General features: G+C 53.2%; 1 protein-coding gene across 1 annotated transcript in view; it reads right to left on the bottom strand.

Moving 5' to 3' along the window:
- Positions 1–21,632, bottom strand: part of MYCBP2 (MYC binding protein 2) — a 121,312-nt gene that overhangs the window by 48,160 nt on the left and 51,520 nt on the right. Inside the window, 28 exon segments of the mRNA XM_061563890.1 lie at positions 876–931; positions 2,024–2,311; positions 3,456–3,600; positions 5,311–5,483; positions 5,864–5,919; positions 6,470–6,560; positions 6,906–7,024; positions 7,767–8,115; positions 8,573–8,809; positions 9,046–9,146; positions 9,918–9,954; positions 9,956–10,064; positions 11,298–11,440; positions 11,442–11,477; positions 12,023–12,154; positions 12,862–13,068; positions 13,299–13,910; positions 14,313–14,647; positions 15,788–15,980; positions 16,572–16,668; positions 17,128–17,211; positions 17,492–17,626; positions 18,382–18,473; positions 18,988–19,115; positions 19,590–19,715; positions 19,858–20,030; positions 20,450–20,603; positions 21,216–21,420. Coding sequence (XP_061419874.1) covers positions 876–931; positions 2,024–2,311; positions 3,456–3,600; positions 5,311–5,483; positions 5,864–5,919; positions 6,470–6,560; positions 6,906–7,024; positions 7,767–8,115; positions 8,573–8,809; positions 9,046–9,146; positions 9,918–9,954; positions 9,956–10,064; positions 11,298–11,440; positions 11,442–11,477; positions 12,023–12,154; positions 12,862–13,068; positions 13,299–13,910; positions 14,313–14,647; positions 15,788–15,980; positions 16,572–16,668; positions 17,128–17,211; positions 17,492–17,626; positions 18,382–18,473; positions 18,988–19,115; positions 19,590–19,715; positions 19,858–20,030; positions 20,450–20,603; positions 21,216–21,420 — 4,613 coding nt within the window.

Here is a 21,632-nt window from a genome sequence, read left to right as displayed (position 1 = left end):
AGCCTTCTGAATGTGACTGCATACAGGGAGAGTGAACGTATTTATTTTATAGGGGGCAGTCGTAAATAAGCGAATGAAAACCACATCCCCACAGCCTATAAAACCATGTTCATTACCCACGTAAACAAATCAAATCAATAAACTTGGTACAATATTGGTGGTCACTCATCTGTATATTATACAAACTAAACACTGCTTCGCTGGAAATCAGAAAGTGCCCTTAATGGACATCTGTGAAAAAAGAGCTTCATAGCTCATCGGATTCCTCCAGTCTAAATAAAGATTACGATTCTGATAGCTTCAGAGATCTGACAAGATCATAATCATTTGGATGATTTGGTCACAAAGCAGGAAACCATGGTCTTGGCACTGAATGTCACCGAATTGTCACGGTGTTTGTTAGTCACGCCAAGGTTTGACAGTACAACAGAATGTGTATTTATATAGCGTCGAAATGCGACGTCAAGATGTTGTACAGAAACAGCGGTACAAGTTTATTTCGTAGAAAGAGAAGATGCGGTGGTCAAGTCATGGGTATATGAGAAGAAAAAGATCATCAGCTTAGACCCCAGCTATCCATGCTATCAGGGAGATGACAGCACAGACAGCCGAGTTCTTAACTATGGAGGGCAGCAGAAAAAAATGTGACAGCCGGATATACATGCCCCAAAATTGCCCCAGTGCATGATGGAGCCAAGGCTGGTGACATGTCTGCTCAACCATTGATGCTATCATCATCACCATCATCTTCATCACCACGGACATAATGACTAACATCACGAGCAAACTCTTATCATCGTCATTGCCTCGATTCGTACTTTATCAACGTACAATTATCGCGTGGTGGTGGTGGTTGTGTTGTAAAGCTAGGCTACCGTTTTGGAGTCGGCGAGGCGAGGCGGAGCTCCTCAAACGAATACTTCTCGTATACCTGGGAAACAACACAAACACGGAGACGACCGCCAAAGACCGCTGTGAGGAGCTATGGCACTTTTAAATCACCTTCATTGAAACAGTTTTTTTGGGTTTAGTTTGTTGCCCTGCCCCCCCCCCCGCACCTCCAGATTAGTGCGGTTGGCTACATACGGCGAGAAAGAAGTTCAACAAACATACAGCAACTGTCCCATTGTTTACGACTGGGGATGGAGATCGAACCAGTGACCTCTGGGTTGCAATATCCAGTGTCCTATCCCCTACAACAGCAGCAGCCCCTATCCTGACCCTAACCCATATTCGCCAGTGGTGTGGCCTAGAAGTAGTATTCTTGCCGCTTGTTGCAGAGGTTCGCGGTTCCAAACTGGCAGGTCGCCGGTACGCATTCCCCGTAATAATACCACGCGCCGTCTGATTAAGAGTGGATGTTAAAAATCCCTTGATATCGTTCAAATGAACAGGTGTGCCAGCGTCACAATCCAAATTTAGCAAAATTTGAAAGATTACCTGAAATTTACATCAATTCGGATTACACATACCAATCATCCCCCTTACTGTAAAACTACTGTAGACGATGCAGTACCCAATGTACGAAACTACTGGGAGTCCACGAGTCGATCTTCAGAAAAGGGAACTTTTTTTTTTTCCATCGAACACACCCGTACTCGTAGGAAGCTTCGCACCATAACCCCCCATCTCACGTCACGCACCACATTTTATCCTCTTCTCCCTTTTCCATCTCAAACCTTTTAGGTTCTCTCAGTTCTCCTCCCGGTCCTCTTTGTTCTTCCCTAAACACCCACAACCATCCCTCATTTCCCGATTAAATTTTCCCCGCTCTTTATCCCTGTTTTATCTTCATCTCTCTAAACCAATCCGGGTCGCTCGAACAGCTGTCCCACGACAGCGGAATTATATTCATAAGCATCCTAATATTACGCAATTAGTATGGCCAATATATAACTCGGCCGATACAACAACAAAAAAACATTAATTTGGGTTGAACTCATGTCTAGAAGCAGCGCTGGTGAACTGCGTTCGGATATTTGCGCATATGGTTCATGGGTCTCCAGCGAGCACCACCGCTCACCTTCATCATCGTGATGGCAGTGTAGCAGGTGTCGCGCACCAGCGTGGGCTCGTAGAGGGTGTCCAACTTAGGCGGGGGAAGCCCCCCAAATGTGAGGTCGCCGATCGGCGCTACCGCCGCCCCGTGCTGGTGGTGGGGCGTGCCGTGCGGCGCGGGGCTGCCCGGGATGTGGTGCGGCTTGCGGCCGGCGCCGTCTGTGGAGCTGTCCCGGGACGATGACGAACTCACGCCGCCGCTTCCACCGCTGCCCCCTTTCTTCTGGCTCAGCGGAACGGCCTTCACCTCCACCTGTGAGCGAGACCGTTGTATTTTTAAACGGGTCACCGTGCAGCTGGGGAGGATGATGAGTAGAGGAAAGGTTAGGGAGGGGGGGGGGGGCATGACCACGAGTAGTGCCCACTGTGATGTCAAAGTCCGGGAGTTCCTGCTGCTCAAATAAGTGTTCAGGTGTTCGTGCGCATCCAGCTGTTTACAGCCCTGCAGAGTCGGTGGGGGAAACTACACATTCCTATGGCAGGGGCAAGTGAATCCATAGGACGACTACTGTTGGAAGGATGGGTGTATTGCAGTAAATCTGAAACTTGCAAGTGAAAAGCAGACCGCGACGTTGATATTAATTGCGTCAATTCGTGTGCAGTTTGTAAGGGCGCGGTGACACAGACTTATTTCATTTGAAGGTTAAAATCCCTTGTAATAAACGCCCAAGAACGATGAGAATTCGTAAAATTCTGACTGCGAGCCTCTCGCAGTGGCGTTTTGGAATGCTAGTCCAGTATTCTAAACGTTACAACATGGCAGCAACCCGTATCCTTACCAAAGCCCAATTTGTTATTCCGATCCCTGATTTCAACCATAATCCGAATCCTACTCCTAAACCCTATTACTACCCCAACCCTATAATTATCCGAAACCCATGCAATCCATAACCCCATTACTATCCCCTAACTCTATCGATAACCCTACCTCTAACCCAATCTATAACACCACTCACGGCTCTAATTCTATCCCGAGAGGTCTTTGTTTTGTATGTGTGCATGGAAAAAGCCTCATCTTTGTTGAATATATGTTGAACTTTTTTCGCACCATACGTAGCCAACCGTGCTAATCGGAGGTGCGGGGAAGGACAACGAACTAAACACAAAGAGCAGTTGTAAAGAAATTCGTTTTCATTCCAGATTTTAAAGTGCATAGCTCCAGTGGCTTCCTAATATCAGAAGGACATTCCAGACGGCCACAGAAGCGCATCCGAACGTGCACGATGCGGTGACCATCTTTGTTCCATGGCCAGCCAAAAGCTGCTGCGACGATGAGCGGAGTTCTCGTGATGGTTTATGTTCCTGGACGAGATCAGCAAGGCATTGTGGTTCAATCGTGGCAAGCACTTTGTGTGTAATGAGTGCGTGCGTGCGAGCGAGCGAAAGAAGGGTGGCACCTTGAGGTTGGGCCCGTGCACCAGCTCGCCGTACTGGTCTCGCGTCTGCACCGTGATGACGGTGGGCCAGCCGCACCGCACCTCGTCCTTCTTGAGCTGCACGCTCGTGTTGTGTGGGTCCACGTAGGAATCCGGCTGCAGCCACCTGCGCCACGGGCACAGACACAGCAGGGACACGCACACACAAACACACGTAAACGCACGCAAAGGCAAAGATTCCCCGTGTAGCCTCCTACGTAACCCTGTTGGAGGCAAGTGCTGCTAACGAGCAAGGCGCACATAGGGAGGTGCTGTGGCAAGGATCACCCTCTGCCGGATTTGTTTGTGCACCCCCCCACCTCACACCTTAGTCTCCCCAGTGCTGTTGTGGGGTAGAGACCGCACCAGGCACTCACTGGGACACCCATATAACTCGGCACTGAAGTTAGCTGCGACTGGGAATGACGGAGTACGTAGAACTGTGCGCAAAACCACCGCGCTACTGTTCTACGAGATACATAGACAAACGTTGACATATACAGGCACATAAATGCACACATGGATATACACATACACACAGTCACACACTCACGTACATATATATGTGCAGACGCAAAGAGAGACACACAGATGCAGACAAGACAACGATCCCCCCCCCGATAACCTAAACAGAGTTTTTTGGGGAAAGTGCTGTTCGGGAGCAACTACGAAGGATGGCACAGCACACGAGGGGGTCGGTGGCGAACACCACGTCCACAAGCCTTTGTCTCCCCAGTGTCAATGTTTATACACTGCACCAGGTACTCATTTGAGACTGAGTCGACCTAGGGGAGGCCCAGAACTGGTTCAGATAATCGTCACTGGTGTTGGCCAAGAGTGGGGATCAAACTCGGGTCGCCGAGTTCATAGCGCAGGGACACACACAACAAACACAGACATACACAGATAGAACAAACACATACACAGAGACACACAGCCATACACAGAGAGAACATACAAGACACATATAAACACACGCATACGGGAGAAAAAATTACAGCACACAAAAAGAGAGATGTGGATTAATACACATTACAACACAAACATATATTTCTTCTTTAGCAATCAGATCACATGTCACACCCTACCGATCATTGTAAATCATTTTATTTTATCGTACACACATTGTTAAATCGTGGCTGCACGGTGAATTTTCTAAATGACAGATTGACAGACAGGCAAAGGAGAACGTGAATTGATGAACAGGGCACGAGCTCGATGTCATGACTGACAGAGCGAGGCAGCGGACTGATGATTGAACGCAAAAGGGCTCGATGGACGGGTGAACAGATGAGAGCGATCGATGAATGAACAGAACAGACAGAACGACATGCAGGCATACAACTTTGGATGGGCAAATGATGGATTTTTTTTTCACTCGGCATTTTGTATTACAGATGAGATTCTATTCGAGGTAGAATGCTACAGCACAGGGTAGAGAATGAGATGATATAATGGTGAAGTTGAGAATTGAGACACATCACAGAGACAAATACTCAATCACAGGCGCAAAGGGAAGAGGGTGGACAAATGGATGAAGGGACGGATGGACAGGCGGAAGTTTTGAGAGACAGATAGATGGACAAATATAGAAATGGACAAATTAAGAAATTGACAGATGGATGGATAGAAATACGGATATATTGATTGAAAGAGATATGAGGAGAGAGACTGGAAAGTGGGATAGATGGATTGATGAAAGGAGAGACAGACGGACGAATGAAATATACAAATAGATAGAATGTTAAGACGGATGGACAAAAGGGCGGACACGGATGAACAGATGGAGTGATGGACGCACCGACAGACTGCCGACTCAGGAAGAGTGGGGACTGACCTTGCGAGCCGCCCGCCGCTGCTGGAGGAGGTGCAGGCGATAAAGTCCTCGAGAAAGGCGCGCTCATTGCACTGCGTGCTGAGCGGCAGCGTCCCCTCCAGCGCCTCCAGGATGGAGGGCGGGTGCGACAGCGCCAGCCCCTTGCCCAAGAGCCCCGAGTGCGCCTTGTACACCTGCCGAGGGCGGAACGCGTCACGCGGGCGCGCGCCGCACGCACGTGGGCACGCTGGCCCGCGGCTGCTGCCGCAAGTCATCTGGATTCCTCCAGGATAAATAAAGACACAACCTGAGGTGGCCGGGTGAATCTGAGGTCAAAGCGCTGATCCGGCACCACTGACCACCGTGTGTTTCACAGCGTGGCTAACCACCGCGTCTTTCAGAAGGTGGCTAACCACCGCACGTGTCATGTTGGGTTCTCATCTCTGGCACGAAGTATGTTAATTAATGTATTACATGGAGACAACCAGATTAACACTGTGTACGGATGTAACAGTGCTTAAGGGCATGGCAGTCTGGTGCGGTGGGATGAGTGACCGGCCCCCCTCGTCCTGACCTGCAGGGCGGAGTCCTCGACGAACTCAATATCTTCCTCCAGGTCCACGCCGTTGGCTGCAAGAGGGGTTGGGGAAGCCAAAGGCGCATGTGGCACACGAGTTAGCACTAAGAGACCTGGGACTCATGGTGCCGAACTACGGCATCACGTTGAGATGCTCGGTGACTTTATGAACTGTGACGATTCAGGAATAATTTTTTTTATAATCACTATTATACTCTACCTTTCTGGCCTCTGTATTGTGAAGAAGGGGCCATTACCAGAAAGGTTATCTATTGCATATATTTTTTAAAGCGCAATTGACGAATGTGACGAGTCTTTGTTCATTTATTTCCTGTCTTGCTTGCACAGTTTTGTTCGCTCCGTGAGCCTAATTGTTATATTATCACACGATTTGCACATACAATTTGCATCGGTCGAAACCAATCGGTTCTTACTCGCACGATTCAATGCATGCGCCGCGCGTTCCCCTGGCTGTACAAGGGGGAACTAACCTTTGCTAAATATTGCTTTATCTTTTTGGCTGAACGAATATGCAGAGGGAAAAAATCTAAAATCCTCTCCGCCACCGTCCTGACTGCATCCGGGACGGTGTGGCGAGCTCACCGGCCGGAGGAAGGGTCAGATCCTTCTTCATGAGCGATGCGGCACACATGCTGCCCAGGAAAGCCAGCTCCTTCTCCAGCTGCACCACGCCCTGGGAAACACGCATGACACGGGGCAGCATGCGCACACTGCTGATGAACACTGCTGATAAACGTCAAAAGTATTTGGAAGCCACTGGAGCTAAGCAATTTTAAATCTAAACTGAAAATGCATTTCTTTAGAACCGCTCTTTGTATTTAGTTTGTTGTCCTTCCCCCGCACCTCCGATTAAAGCGGCTGGCTACGTGAGGTGCGAAAGACGTTCAACTTACATCCATAAGTATACATGAATCTCCAAAATAGTTGTGCTTCACAGGTAGACGACGATTTAAACTCCTGACTTATAAAGGCTTCTTGGGAAATTGGTGCACAACCCCATAGGCACACACGGCCTCACCTCGTCACTGCTGGGATTGAACTCGTATCCGATGATGGCGCACTTGAATCCGAAGCACACGGCCTTCTCATCCTTCACGTAGTCGGACGCAGTCTCCAGTGAAAACACAATCTCGTTGCCTGCGCGAATGAGGGGGGGTGGGGCAGCTTAATATGGTGGGGGTAGGGATGGGGGGCTTAACGAGGACGGAGTTTAGTTATGGAGGCAGTTTAATTAGAATGCCTTAAAAGGGAACATTCGCCAGTTTGAGACTCCGTATTTACTTTTAAGGTAAGTAAACAAAAACCTGAACAGATTCGTCAATGACTCTGGGCTTTATAAAACTGCCCCACTGCTCTCCTCAACAACACTGCCTTCATTTATGTGCTATGAAAAATAACCGTTATCTAAAACGTCACTTATTTTATACATTATTTTCCTTGAGGCAGTGTTAATGCCTAATACGTTGCATTTGTTTGTTACCTGTGCGCCACTGCCAACGCAGCAGCAGCATCACTAAATAATTTGTTAAGAGAAGTGGGCAGGACACGTTGCTAGAAGGGATGGCCACTGGTCGAAACTAATGACGGGAGGAGTGGAGAAAGAATAACGACGAAGACGGAGCGATTCAATCAGCTCGTGCGTGGGGGTCGGACGGATTGATTGTTGCATCGCGAGACTGCGGGTGGTGGCGACCGTTTGGGGAGGCCTTCATCGTAGATCGTGACACATCATGATAACAAGATGACGAGGTGCAAGATGACCATTTAGCAAGTGATGATTACAATGTTGGCACACAATGGTCAACTCTCAGCAACAATCAAATCACGACGCCTATGAATTATCGCCTGACGATGATTCTGACGATGGTTCTGCACTCACCGGGAAGCACCAGCGCCAGCGTTGGCCATCCCGAAGGCCCCGAGAACTTCTTCAGTTCCAGCCATGACAGCGCAGGCTCCCCGGGCTGGGCCCCTGCCACCGGGGGTTTCGCACCGACCGGGCCACAGACCGCACCACCCGGCTCGTCGGCCGACACGAGGGCCAGCGGCGCTTGGCCCGCGACGGCTGCTGGCGCCGGCGCCGGTGGCGGCGACGGCTGGGGCGGTTGCGGGGCGGGTGCCGGGTGGCGGTACGGGATGTGGATGCGGAGAACGTCTTCCGGCTGGGCGGTGCCACACTGGGGGTCGAACTCCACCGTGAGCCAGCGCACGCACTCCGGGAACGACACCTGGTGGTCGGACAGAGCGGGGCCGGGTCGGAAAAAGGCAAGGGGCGGCCAGCAGCGAAATTAGATCACGAGCAGCTGGGATCCGTTTTGTTTGAAACAGATTAATCGATCATAGTCACCTTGCGATGCTACGTCGTCAGTAACGGGCCATGCAAGATAATCCATTGCTGGACTGTACCAGATGTGTATCTAGGAATTTCCCAGGGATGGGGGTGGTCACAATTTTTCTTCAGAACCGCTCAAAAATTACTTCATTCTTGAATCCCCCTGGTCATCGTCTCTTTCCCCAAAAGCTCCTATCGTAACATTGCTCAATTCAAGTAACGTGTTAACTCTCATCTATAAAATCTTTCACCGCGCTGTTCATTGCTGACCGCCTGGGGCCTCTTGCACTCAGCAACTGTGTTCAAATGTAACTAAAATAATCGACAGGGGACTTGAACGAGACCACACTTGCCTTGTACTGGCTAACTGTTGCGGGGCGGTACGGGTGCTCGCTCTCCACTGTGGCGTAGTGGTTGGAGGTGGTGGTGGCGGCCGTGCCGCCGGCCTCCGAGGGCCCGCCGCCACCCACACCGCAGCAGCAGTTTTCCGTGGACTGGTTGGGGTTGAAGGCTGGTGGAGCAAACTTCTGGTTCAGCTTGGCCACCAGAGGCAGCAGCGTCTGCACGAGGTTGAACACCTCCACGGATGCCTGCGTGCGGTCGCGATGAGGAGGGGGGTGAAACGCCCACCCGTTACGGCACGGGCGCGGCAACGTCGCACAGCGGCGTTGCCAGGAATCTCGGCTGTTTGGCGCGAGCGGATTGTGTTCTTGTGAAATGTGGGATGAGCAGTGTGAGGTGGATGGGAACGATGATGTGTGCGAGCCGTGCGTGTGCGTGTCGTGTATTTGCGTGTGTGTTGGGAGTGCTTTGTCCAGCGGCTCACCCTGGGGTCGATGGCGGCCACGGGGCTGATCTGAGCCAGCACGAGCGGCATGAGCATAGAGAAGAGACTGGAGGAGCTCACGAGCTCTGGCACCTCCTCGCCTGGCTCACGCCCCAAACGCACACACACACACGCACAGATAAGCACACACGCACGCACGTACACAGAAACACACGCACAAAAACACACACACACAAAAACAAGCACGCACGCACCATCGCCAGACGGGAAGAATCGTCATCAGTAAACATGTTAATGTTGCAATGATAACAAAGCTCTCATTAAAAGATAACATAACCCACAAAGCAATTGTCACGTAGGCATGTAGCTATGGGTGGAGTGGTGGCGCAGTGCTCCGCGCATCGGCCATTGCTACTGCTGTTATGATGGTTGCTATTTCCATTATCGCTGCTGCTGTTGTTGTGATATCTGTTATTATTGTTTACATTATGATTACTATTGCTGATGCTGTGATTGCTGCTCCTGGTGGTGCTGCTGCTATTGCTGCTGCTGCTCCTGGTGGTGCTGCTATTGCTGCTGATTCTTCTGGTGGTGCTGCTATTGCTGCTGATGCTTCTGGTGGTGCTGCTGCTTCTATTGCTGCTCCTAGTAGTGGTGCTGCAATTGCTGCTGTGACTGCTGCTTCTGGTGCTGCTGCTGCTGTGATTGCTACCACGATTGCTGCTCCTGGTGGTGCTGCTACTGCTGTGATTACTGCTGCTATTGCTGCTGTTGCTCCTTGTGGTGCTGTTGCTATTGCTGCTCCTAGTGGTGGTGCTATAACTGCTGCGATTGCTGGTCCTGGTGGTGCTGCTATTGCTGCTGCTGCAATTGCTGGTCCTGGTGACGCTGCTGCTGCAGGTGCCGCGTACCCTCGAGCGTGAGCGCCACATCCAGCAGCTCGGCGGCAGGCGCGGACGACAGAAGCGACGACGGAGAGGATGCGCGCGCGGTTCTGGTCCTCCTCGGAGGCGCGCCCGCATGTCTGGTCTCCGCACCCCTCTGCGTCGCCCTCGCTCCTATCGCCGGCGCCGCACAAAGAAAAAGATCCCCCCGTATAGCTTTAACAGACTGTTGGGGCAAGGGCTGTTAGCGAGTAGTGCTTATCAAGGCTGGCACGACAAACGAGTTGGTGGGTGGCCAGCACCACGCCCGGTCGCTTTTATGTCCCGAGTGGCAATTTTTACACACCGCACCAGGTCCTTATTTGAGGCGGAGTCACCCTCGGGGAGCCCCAGGACCGGTTCATATAACCATCACTGATTCGTTGGCCTTGAGCGGGAAACCAACTCGTTGGCCTTGAGCGGGTATGTAGCGCAGTGCGCTAACCACCACCCTACCGCTCCCCCCACAAAGACACCGACACACACACGGGAGTGCATCGCTATTGCGATACTATTGCGATGTGACTCTATCCTGGTCTCTCGAGCTCTCATCTGGTGAAACAAAATAAATTTGAAAAGCATCAAGCGGCATGCTCGGTGATCAAGCGTGCATCCCTACTGCCCCTGGGCCACGTGCAACAACTTGAAAGTCATTCATTTGACCAAGTAGTTTGATTTGCCTGTGCTATCTCTGCAGCTTGTAGGCAGAATAGCAATGTACGTTGACATCTATTTGTGGAGCATTTGAGTGTTACGACTTTGTGCCAAGGGGTTTTCTAAATGGATGCATTTCACCTCCGATTTAGCAAGGTTGGCACTGTATGGTGCGCAAAACAAGTTCAACATACATACATACAAACGAAGATTCGCTTTGCATACTAATTCCCAGGGGGTTCACCTTGCTTTGTGTAATCCCAATTGAGCAACTTGCAGGTTACTGTTCAGCATTGGGATGTTCGGTAAATACCAGTGGCATTGCATGGTTGTCTTTTCTTTAGCTACGGGAATTAATCGGAGAAGCCGAAGGAAACCCGTGCAGAACAGTGTGGAGGGGGGGGGGAGGTGGAGAACGTTCCACCTCCACACAGAAAGGGCACCGAGTCAGGCAATCGAAGTCAGGCCCACTTCTTGCCGCGAGGCACGTGTGCTGTCACCGCATCACGCACTTTCAGATGCGCGTCTGCGGTCGTCTGGAACGCTCTTTCCTTCCGATATTACGAAGCCACTGGAGCTCGGCATTTCGAAAACGAATTTCTTTAAAACAGATTTTTGTAGTTTGTTGTCCTTCCCCAGCACCTCTGATGAGCACGTTTGGCTACGTACGGTGGGAACGAAATTCAACGTACATACCTACACCACGCCGCCTACCTGTAGTAGAGGATCTGTGGGATCTGCCCGCGGTTCTGGTTGGTGCCGTTGCTGCTGAGCGAGCACGCGGAGAAGGTGAAGGTGACGCCGTCGGGGCACTGCACCACGCTTGTGCCGCCATCCCCGTTCGCCGTGCGGCTTCCCGTAGTTGCGCAGGCGCACGGCGTACTTCACGCCCTCCTGCGCAAACGGCACGGGCGTGGCGTCAGAACACCGGTGCTCGAGCTGGCCATTGGGACGCCGATTACCTCCGTGTGAACACCAAGACGTCATCGTGGCCAAGGCCGTCGATGACACCACCCGCACCTCATCGCCGAAGCGTTCTAACCTATGCCAGATCCCGCAGCAGCTGCTGCGCTGTAGACACGTGACCTCCAAGATCTGCCCTGCCAGTATCCCACCATCTGGACTTAAATGTTACCATTGGCCGCCAGATTCATGAAGGCCACTCCAATAGCTGTCTCGGTAACCGGCCCTAACCTATTGTGCACACGTGTCCCACCCAGCGAAACCGTTTTTTGCCTTATCACAGGGTGGGTGAGCGGGCAGGAAACGAGTGGGTGGATGAATTAGGAGATGGGTGGGGAGGAGACGGGTGGGTGGGTCGCTGGGTGGGGAGGAGATGGATTGGTTGGGTGGGTTTCTGGGTGGGTGGGGAGTAGATAGGTGTGTGTGTGGAGGAGGATGGGTGGGTGTGCAAGCTCTAGCTGCGGTGTTGGCGTCACCTTGATGGCCGTGGGCTTGTCGAGGCGGATCTCGGCAATGTCCCCCGGGCTCTCCTCAGTGCTGTACGTGCCCTTCACCAGCTCCAGCGACGTCCAGCGGTGCGAGTGCGCCGAGTCCCCGGCCCTTTCGCTCTGTCACCAAAACACCAGCACCGCCACCACCGTCAGCACGTGTGTTTACGTGTGACAGTTTCTACGAGATATCCACCACCTTCAGCTCACCTGGATATCCACTACCTTCAGCACATCTGGATTCTGCCACGTTAGTAACGTTCTGACCCACCCCTACTGGATATCTGTGAAAAAGAGCTTTATAGCTCATCGGATTCCTCCAGTATAAATAAATATTCAGATTCTTATTCTGATATCTGGTCTACAGCATATATTCAGAGCATCTAATGCACAACCATTGCCTTAGGTGAACAAAGTATGAAGGAATAGCAAAAAGAGGAATAATCATAAATGGTTATTATCTAGGAGGGTGCCACTGAGTCTCAGGACTCTTTGTAGGTTGACTAGTTTGGTTAGGGATTTGGTAAGTCGATTGTCTGGGTTGGTTAATGTCGGTATGGCTTGGGAAAGGATTATGGTGAGGTTGACTGATGTGGTTATGATTTCTGGCAAGACTATGGTCTGGTCCACTCATATGAGTTATGACTACGATGTTGTTGACTCGTGCGGTTGGGTTAAAGGTAGGACTCGGGTTTGGTTGCCTTGTGTGGTAATAATTTGCGGTACAACATCAGTACGTTTGGCACGTTAATTTTTGCCGGCGTTACGCCGGAACCTACCTGCCGTGGGGGGCCACGCGCCGCACCGCCCGGCACCGGCCAACTCACGTCGTCGACGAGCATCTCCAGCTCATACTCGTGGACGCCGCCGCCGCCGTACACACAGAAGCCGCACGCCACGACGCCGGGCCGGTCCACGCTGAAGCACACCGCGTCCGGCGAGCCGTTCCCCGTGTTCCAGCTGCGGCCCTGGCTCGTGCGGGCAAAGCGGCTCGGAGAGGCGCGAGCCGCGTGCATCGCGCTGGGGCCCTCGCCCTGCACGCCGCACACAGGAGGCACGGGATATTGGCACACTGGCGTACGGGACGTGGGTCTTGCAACATCGGTATACACGACAAAGCATATGGGAACACGGCACATGGCTACGTCGCGCATGCTACGCGAGTATACGATACGCAGGTCGGTTGAAACTGCTGTCAAACCCCGCATCGGAGCCGGCTGAGCGCCAGGACACGGCCATCAGTGAACCCCCGTAGCCGACGCACCTCCGAGCCGAGGGCGGCGGCGGTGAGCTCGCTGACGAGGCTGGCGAGCAGGCCGCAGGCGTGCGACACCAGCAGCGGAGAGTGGTGCTGTGCGCCGCCTCCGCCACCACCACCGAGCGGGCCGGGCAGCGCACGGGGCGGCGGGGCCAGCTTCTCTGACCTCGTGACCCCGGCGCCGACCCTCACGAGCCGCTCGCGCACGGGCGACGTGACGATCTGCAGCATGTGCTCGAGCACGTCGGCGAAGCTGGGCCGCTCACACGCCACGCCCTCCTCCACCTGCGCCAGCTTCTCCATGTGCGCCACCAGCACGGGAAAGCGGTGGCCGGCCGCCAGCTCGTTCTCCGTGCCCAGGCCGGCGCCGCCGCCGCTGGCCGCCAACACCTGCTGGTTGTTCTGCTGCTGGTGCTGGAGGTTGTGGTGGTGGTGGTTGCTGTGTTGCTGTTGCTGGTGCTGGTTGTTGTGCTGCTGCTGCAGCTGCTGCTGGCGCGGACGCTGGGATTCCCGCTGGTAGGCGACGGGCAGGATGGAGCCCAGGCGCACCGTAGCGTGGCACAGCGCCGACATTATGGCGGCGAGCAGGCGCCCTCGCCGCGGCACGGACGGGGACCCCTGTGGGTGGACAGATGGGAGGGATTGGGGGAGACAGGGAAGAAGATGTAGAGATGGAGAGAATATCAGGGAGATGGAGAGACAAAAGGAGAATGTCACGCGTTGGATATGACGAGGAATGTGGGTGGAAAATTGGTATATGTTAAAGAAAGAGACAAAACACAAAACCTGTCCTGAACTACGAGCTCAAAAAATAATAAAAAGATCACAGTCTTTTTGGTCGTACGCAGCTCATCATTCATACCAGCAACTTGTGATAACAAAGATGCCTTCAGTGCAGTCATAGTCAGATATGGCCCTGCAACATTTCTTCAGAATGCAAATCGCTGTTACAACTATTGTAATAATAGCGAACGACGAGAGAAGGCACTCCCAACGCACACTCCCCCTCTGTGTCCGCACCTTGTCCACGGACGTGAGCAGGTCGCAGAGGCAGGCCCACTGCAGCGCCGGCGTCGGGTAGAAGGCGTGGAAGCATGCCGTGAACGTGCTGTGGCACTCCTGCAGCACTGCCTCCAGCAGGCCCTCCGGCCCGTCCGCCCGCTCGTGCCTGGCCGGCTTTCCCGGCACCACCGCCGCCGTGTCGCCCGAGCCGGCGGGGCGGCCCCGCTCGTCCCGCCGCGGCCTGACGGCACGGGCCTGCGTCTCGTCGCCCAGGATCTTTTGCAGCAAGCACCTGGTGTTGCCCACGCACTCGGCGAGCTTGGAGGTCTCCTCCAGCGCCGGTTTGACGCCGTCTGGGAGGCGCGCACTGACCACCAAACCCAGCCGGCACTCGGGTCAGGTTTATTTTTCGACGTTAGCTGTAAATGACGCTTTAACTCCTCTGTGCGTGTGTATGTGTGCTGCACTGTTTCATAATGACTGCCCATCCTTAGTTAACCATTGGTGAGGCTTCCATTAATGTTTTAGACGTTTCACAAATGAATGAGACATTCAAATCACAGTAAATTGCCTCCCTTAGGTAGGCTCATCCATAAATGAGTACCTCGTATGTATGTAAACAACATTCGCACCGAGGAGACACAAAGGTGGCCGGGTGTGGTCTTGACAACCCACCAAACTCGTGTGCCATGCCAGCCTTCATCGACCCCAACAGTCTGTTACAGGCTACACGGGGGGATCTTTGTCTGTGTCAATGCACTGTAGACAGCTTACTAAATTTGCGGCCACGGCTAAAATCAGCAACGAGTGATATATGAAGCGGTCTTTGGGCCCCACCTTCACCAACACACGCAGGTGATATGTTGTGTGCAGTGTGGGGTGGGCGTGATTTTTTGCGTGTGATGCGAGAGGCACAAAGATACGCTTCCTAGCTGCCCTTTCATTCCGCAATTGTAGCAGTAGGCCTCGTTATTACAGAGCCTCGCGAGATGCCGGTAAATAATAACCAACCGTAGTGGATAAACGAACAGCACTGATGTGTGAATATCACTGCGAAGCATGATTTCTAAAGGCCATATGAACACTAACACATACATACGTGTTTATTGGCTTGCCAAGGCTGCAATTCTCTGCCCAGCATCATTATTGTATATGCAGTATTAAACAGCTTTTGAAAGGCCAAACGTAGACTGTTTAAAAGTTAACTTAGAAAGGTCGATTTTTTGCGACTTACATCACGCGTGAATGTCAACTCTGAATTTGCCTGTTGGCTACGCTTACTGGAAGAGTGATGGCGCGGTGATTAGAGTGCCGCTTGTACACATGTGCTTTTGTACAAATGCGTGCGTCCACCTATGCGGGTTTGTACACGCACGTCAGTTTGTACACGTGCACATGCGTCCAGACCTCTGTGGGTTTGTACACACGCGCACGGCGCACGTCCACCAATGTGGGGCGTGTACACGCGTGGCGCACACGGACGCGCTACCCACCCACGCTGGGGTAGATCTCGCACACAAACACGCGCAGCAGCCGGAGGCACGCGGACGCCAGGAAGACCAGCCGCTCCAGGTCCAGCAGCGTGGCGGTCCTCGTGAAGCCCGTGACGGCACCCAGCTCCTGCAGCCCGGCCGTCAGCGTGCTCCAGCTCCACTGCAGCACGCGCAGCAGCGCCTCGAAGCATTCCTGGGCGCAGCGACAAGTCAGGAGGTGGTGGTGAAGGGGCGGGCCCAGCTGCTGCTTGCTGTGTTGAAGGGCTCTCCACCAGAGGGAGCTATGGGAGGCTCATAGCACAGAGAACTAACTGCCGCACCGCTGCTCTACAATTTACAGATAAAATAAAATAAACTATAAAAATATATAATTGGCAACGTTTTGGGCAATGGACCGTCATAGTACACAGATAACCCAAAGAGATAGAGCGGATAATAAGAGTTGGAGACTGCACTTTACAGCACTGGGCATGATGAGAGTTACACATATTTGTCTAACCTAGCTTAAATATACGCTGCCAAGCTTGGTGGTGTTCATTCAGTCGGTGTCTTTCCGACAGCCCTGTTCTTCACCGAAGGACGGCTGCTTGCTTTGTGGCCGAAACGTCGTGAGAATTGTATTTGATAATGTTTTATTTTTATTATTTAATTATTTCCCTTCTACGGGACTTTACCGAAAGAACCAAGAAGATACACATATTTGTTTAGATTATTATAGGTGGCGTGACCAGAAAATCACGTGATGTAAACCTCAAGGGTGGCGTGCACGGGCACCGGTACGTACGGGTGAGACGGTGCGCGAGAAGGAGCGCCGCAGGATGTGTACTGGCTCCAAGCTCTGAGGCTTGCCCTTCCCCGAGCTGTTGTCGTGCGATGGGAGTCTGGACACAAGACACACAGACACACGGATACACAGAGATCCCCCATACAGCCGCCAGCAAGTGCTGTTAAGCGAGCACTTACGAAGGCCAAGAAAGGTGCACGGGTAAGTGGTGTGGACAGCACAAAAGCCTGGCACACTGATGTTTTCACACTTCACCAGGTTGCGTTGACCTTAAGGGAGACCAAGGAAAAGTCTTTGCAACCACTTTCACATGAGCCGTGTCCAGGAATTTAAGAAACACACATCACGGCTCGGAATCCAACCCAGATTATCGGGGTCAGAGCACAGCATGTTAACCACAGCACCCCCACGTTCCAATTGTATCCACGTTTAATCACAATCTCTCAATGACACACACACACACAGCTGCCTTTCAGAATACATGCACTGTTGGGGCAAGTGCTGTTATAGCAAGCACCTATTACAGCGCCAAATGTTATTTCATCGTGCCACACACCTGTACAGCAGCTGAGGAATTTGCCCAGCATTCACATCTGTTCCGTTGTTGGACTTTTTCGAGCCCTTGAACTGAAACACGACCCTGCAAAGAGATGTGGCAAAGTGAAAATTATCGCGACAATGTCATTTGTTTACGGAGCAAAGCCTCGCTTTCCTTCCAGGACTTTCTTGCAAGGCGCTCGCTGCATTGGGATGTCTCGGCCGTGGGCATGTGTGAGCGAACAGGCAGGACCGGAAAAATCCCACCACACGTAAGCTGGACAGACAAGAGGCGGTGGCAGTGTTTCCCCAGCGTTTGCTCTCGCAGTGGTAGTGCTGCCTGGCGGCCAGCGGTCGTTGCCGGCGAGCGCTGTGGCACCCACCCGTCGTCCGTGGTGATGGTCGGCTGGCCGTGCGAGCCGCAGTCGCTGCTGGGACCAGAGACGCGAGCCCACGCCACGTACCACCAGCCGGCCTGCAGCAGCACCGGCTCTTCGAACATCATCGCGTACTTCTCTCTGTGGGCACACACGGCAAAAAGTCTCAACATGCACACCTTAAACAGCATAGGGGAGTTTGCCGGCCATGTTCAGCTGTTCATGGCAAGGTTAGTAAATCGGTCAATGGCTCTTGAAGTAGTCTGCTGCCTTCATTTTATTTGTATTTTTTTCCGCAAATGTTAGTCTAATTGTGCTTCCGGCATCACGTCATGAGACCAAGTATCAATTCGGATCTCTCGCAGAGATGCACATCACCCTGTGTTAGATAACGACCCGGATCTCTTGCAGAGATGCACATCACCCTGTGTTAGATAACGACCCGCGGAAGCAGATACTGCAGAGCTAGCGCCGAGATCCCTGCAAATAATCTCTGGTCCACACAGAGGAGAGGGCAGAAATTTCCCACTTGCCTTGCGATGGAGAGTAATCATCATAGTATGACATTCAAACCGATATTATTTAATTCTCAGAGCTGGAATTTAGCCAAATTCAGTGCAGAGCTAAATTTAATACGATGGTGTTTTTTTTGTGTGTGCAGGCATTGGTGACCTGGCTTAAATTTTCACCACTGGTTAAAAACCACCAACACACATGTCCCCGCGCTCGCACGGGCAGCTGATCAGATATTAATCTAGTTTGCTGGTGAATACTCGTAAAACCGAATCGTCACACTTGAAAGTGAACAGACCAAGGAGAGGGAGAGGAGAGAACGGGTGGTGGTGGGCAGTGGTGGTAGAAGCAGTGCGAGGGAACCCATTCCTGCCCGCCAGTACCGTGCGGCGCAATCGTAGCCCAGGACGTCGGTCTCGGCCAGCAGGTCCCCATCCGTCTCGTGCTCTCCGCCCTCCGGGCCCAGCTCGAACATCTGCACGCACACAAATAGGTTTCAAGTTCAGAGTTCTTTTGCTGACCAAGCTGAGAACCTAGTACCGGGGTGTATGTGTGTAGGCGTGTAATCAGTGCGCAGCACCTGTGAAAAAGAGCTTCATAGCTCATCGGATTCTCCAGGATAAATAAAGATTCTGATTCTGGATCCGATACATGGAACCAGTGATGAAGGAATGTGGAACCAGAAGTGCAGGAATCCCAGCCTTTGCTCTTACTCCATTATTAGTCTTGACCACCGGCCAAGCATTCCTTTCAGCGACGGGTTTAGCCCAAGCCCACTTACTTTTCTTAATGGTCAATATGACGACCCTAACTTGCACATGTACTCTGATGCAGACGATCCTCTCTCTGTCTCTCAACGTAAGCGGATGCAACACAATAGCACAGACGTTAACCTACAATCAATCTCACTATCGGCCACGGCCGAGCTCTTTAGTCGACGGTACGATCGGCCATGAGCGGTGGCCCCGCACGTGCGTGCGACTCCTCACCTTGATCTTGGCGGTGTACTCCCCGCGGCCGCCGAAGAGACCGAACCCGCCGAGCAGGATGTCGGTGTCGGCCGCGAAACGGATAGCTTCCAACGAGTGAGCCGAGTAGCCCCAGCCTCCTCCGTGGCCTGCACGCCGACACGAGCACGAGATTCGGGAGGTTCGCAGAACCGCGCATTGCCGACGCATGACTCTCACTTGGCCTGCGAGCCCTGCCGCCTTCTAGACTGCAGTGCCTACCAACCCAACCGCCACCCATCCTCAACTGCCTCTGAACCCACCCGACCCACCAACCGCACCGCCTACTAAACCACATGGTCTTTCGGCCCCCGAGAAGCCGTCATTCTCACCGGCTTATAAAAACAATCACTACCCATCCCTACCAAACCCTCTGCCGACCAAACCACATTTCTTTCTGACCCCAAAGCCACACTGCCTAGAAACCTCTCTGCCAAGTTGACTGGTTATAAACTCAATCACCTCCTGTCTGCACAGCCGACCAAACCACACAGTCCTATGGCCCCCACTGCCTCCCATAACTATCTCCTGCTCACCCTCACCAGGGTAGCACAAACTGGCAGTCTGTCTGGCGGGCGACTTACTCTCGAAGCGGTTGACCACGTTGTAGTCGTCCTTGGTGTAGAGTTTGGCGACGGCGGGCGTTTCCTCCTCGGCGCTGGAAATGCCAAGCTTCAGGTCCTGCATGGCGGTCAGCGTGTCCAGACAGCCTGTATGATGGCACACGCAGTCCATTAAAACCGCACAACTAGACTCGCATAGCCACTAACTAACCCACCATCTCACCCACCCACCAAATTACCTACCCACCCATAAACCCACCCACCCTACCTCCCTCTTTCCGGCGCTCACCGAGGACATGCAGGGCGGCGTGCGATCGCGTGGTAGAGGCGTGTGATCCCACGGGCAGTGCCAGCTCCGGCGCCAGCACGCTGTAACGCCGCTGAAGCTCCGGCAGCGCCGATAGCCGAGCATCGGCGGCCACGGCATTGTAGCAGCACACCTCGCCCGAGCCCGGCGTGAACCTGCCCCCCGCGGCACAGCGACACGGTGAGACAGGGATACGCGGGCACAGCGACGTTTTCCAAAATGCATTTGTCTTCCAAAGTGTTTCGTTAACAGTATGGAAGCCGTCAAGGCGAAACGCATTGACGTATTTGCAAACAGTACTTTTTGCTCTGTTTTGCCTCTCCTAGTTTTAGACAACCCTTTGATCAATTTCGCTGGCTTAAAATGGGGTAAGTCCATAATAGCAACATAAGTTTATGCTACAGGTTCATTCACATCGCATCATCTTTGCAACATTAAAGTGACCCCCCGCCCACCCCCTCCCGTACGGACGAATTGACGAACAGCGCTAACGCGTAAACATTTTCAACCACAGTCGGAAAGCATTAAAAACATCTGGCGGCAGGGCAGGCAACAAGAGTGGTGTGTGGCCGACCTCCAGAGGACGTCGTAGACGGGGTCGAGACACACGGCCGAGCCGAGCAGCTCCTCCTGCTCCACGTCGTTGTAGGTGCGGCAGCTGCCGTCCGCCTTGTTGATGAGCAGGCACTTGAAGGGCGCGGGGACTCCGGCCTCAGAGGGCAGCAGGCCTAGCGCGCGGGCGGAAAACGTCAGCAGCAGTTCACGCGCTCGCCATCGTTACCGCCGTAAGCAGGCACGATTTAACCCGCTGCCGAAGGAGGTCTTGCAATATCTCCGTCACCGTCGTCATCTCACGCCGTGCTGCGGGCCGACGTCCGCCTAAACTCGACGGTGGACGTGCTCTGGGAGTACTCCCTCCTCCGGCTGCCACTCCGTCATTAGTCTCGACCACACGCCCTACGTGAGTCGAGGGCTTATGCGAGTTTATGGGCAGCGGCATAGCTATCCTCACACCTTTGATTAGCACGGTTGCCTACGTATGGTGCGAAAAAAGTTCAACATACAAACATCCAGTATGCAGGAGGCGCAAATGCAATGCGGCCCATGGGCCAGAGGGCCACACACTCGTCTAATACAGGGATAACAATTTACAGGGCAGGGAGGAAGTGGAGCCCCGTTTCATTCCATGCACGACAACCCATGTCAGCCTAAACAAAAAGCACGCCAACACAATTTGGTTTGACGCATTGTGCCACGAACCCGGACACCCGAGTTAGATTCCCGGCAGTTGGCTACCCAAGGTGCTGTAGTAAGCAACCCCGCGCGACTGCTGAACGCACCAATGATGTTCCTGCTGGCGAAGATCTCGGACTTGGCGAGGACGTGAGCGTTGATGAGCGCCTCGTCGATCCGCATGAACGTCTGGTCTCCGCTGGCGCCGATCCACGCCGCCTTGCGCCCGAACCTGGCGCCGACGTTGGGGATGGCGGCCGGGGTGGCGTTCCACATGGCCACCTCGAGGATGGGGCGGCCCAGCTGCCCCTTCTGACGACAGCAACAGGGGCGGAGGAGCGCCACGGTGCGTAACGGGCATTGGGGGTGAAATGCAACGTACAAACGAGATTGCTATTATTGTTGCTTGATTATTGTTGTCGTTGCTGTGCTCGTTTGAGCAGGAAAGCCTCGCCGAGTCGAGAGAACCTTTTTTTTCAGGGGGGGTCCCTGTCGAGTTTTCGCAGTGGCCGAGCGATGCTGCT

This window comes from Lethenteron reissneri, chromosome 32, assembly GCF_015708825.2.
Source record: "Lethenteron reissneri isolate LAM-NWPU_2019-01 chromosome 32, ASM1570882v1, whole genome shotgun sequence".
Taxonomy (NCBI): domain Eukaryota; kingdom Metazoa; phylum Chordata; class Hyperoartia; order Petromyzontiformes; family Petromyzontidae; genus Lethenteron; species Lethenteron reissneri.
This window is presented reverse-complemented; position numbering and strand designations above follow the sequence as displayed.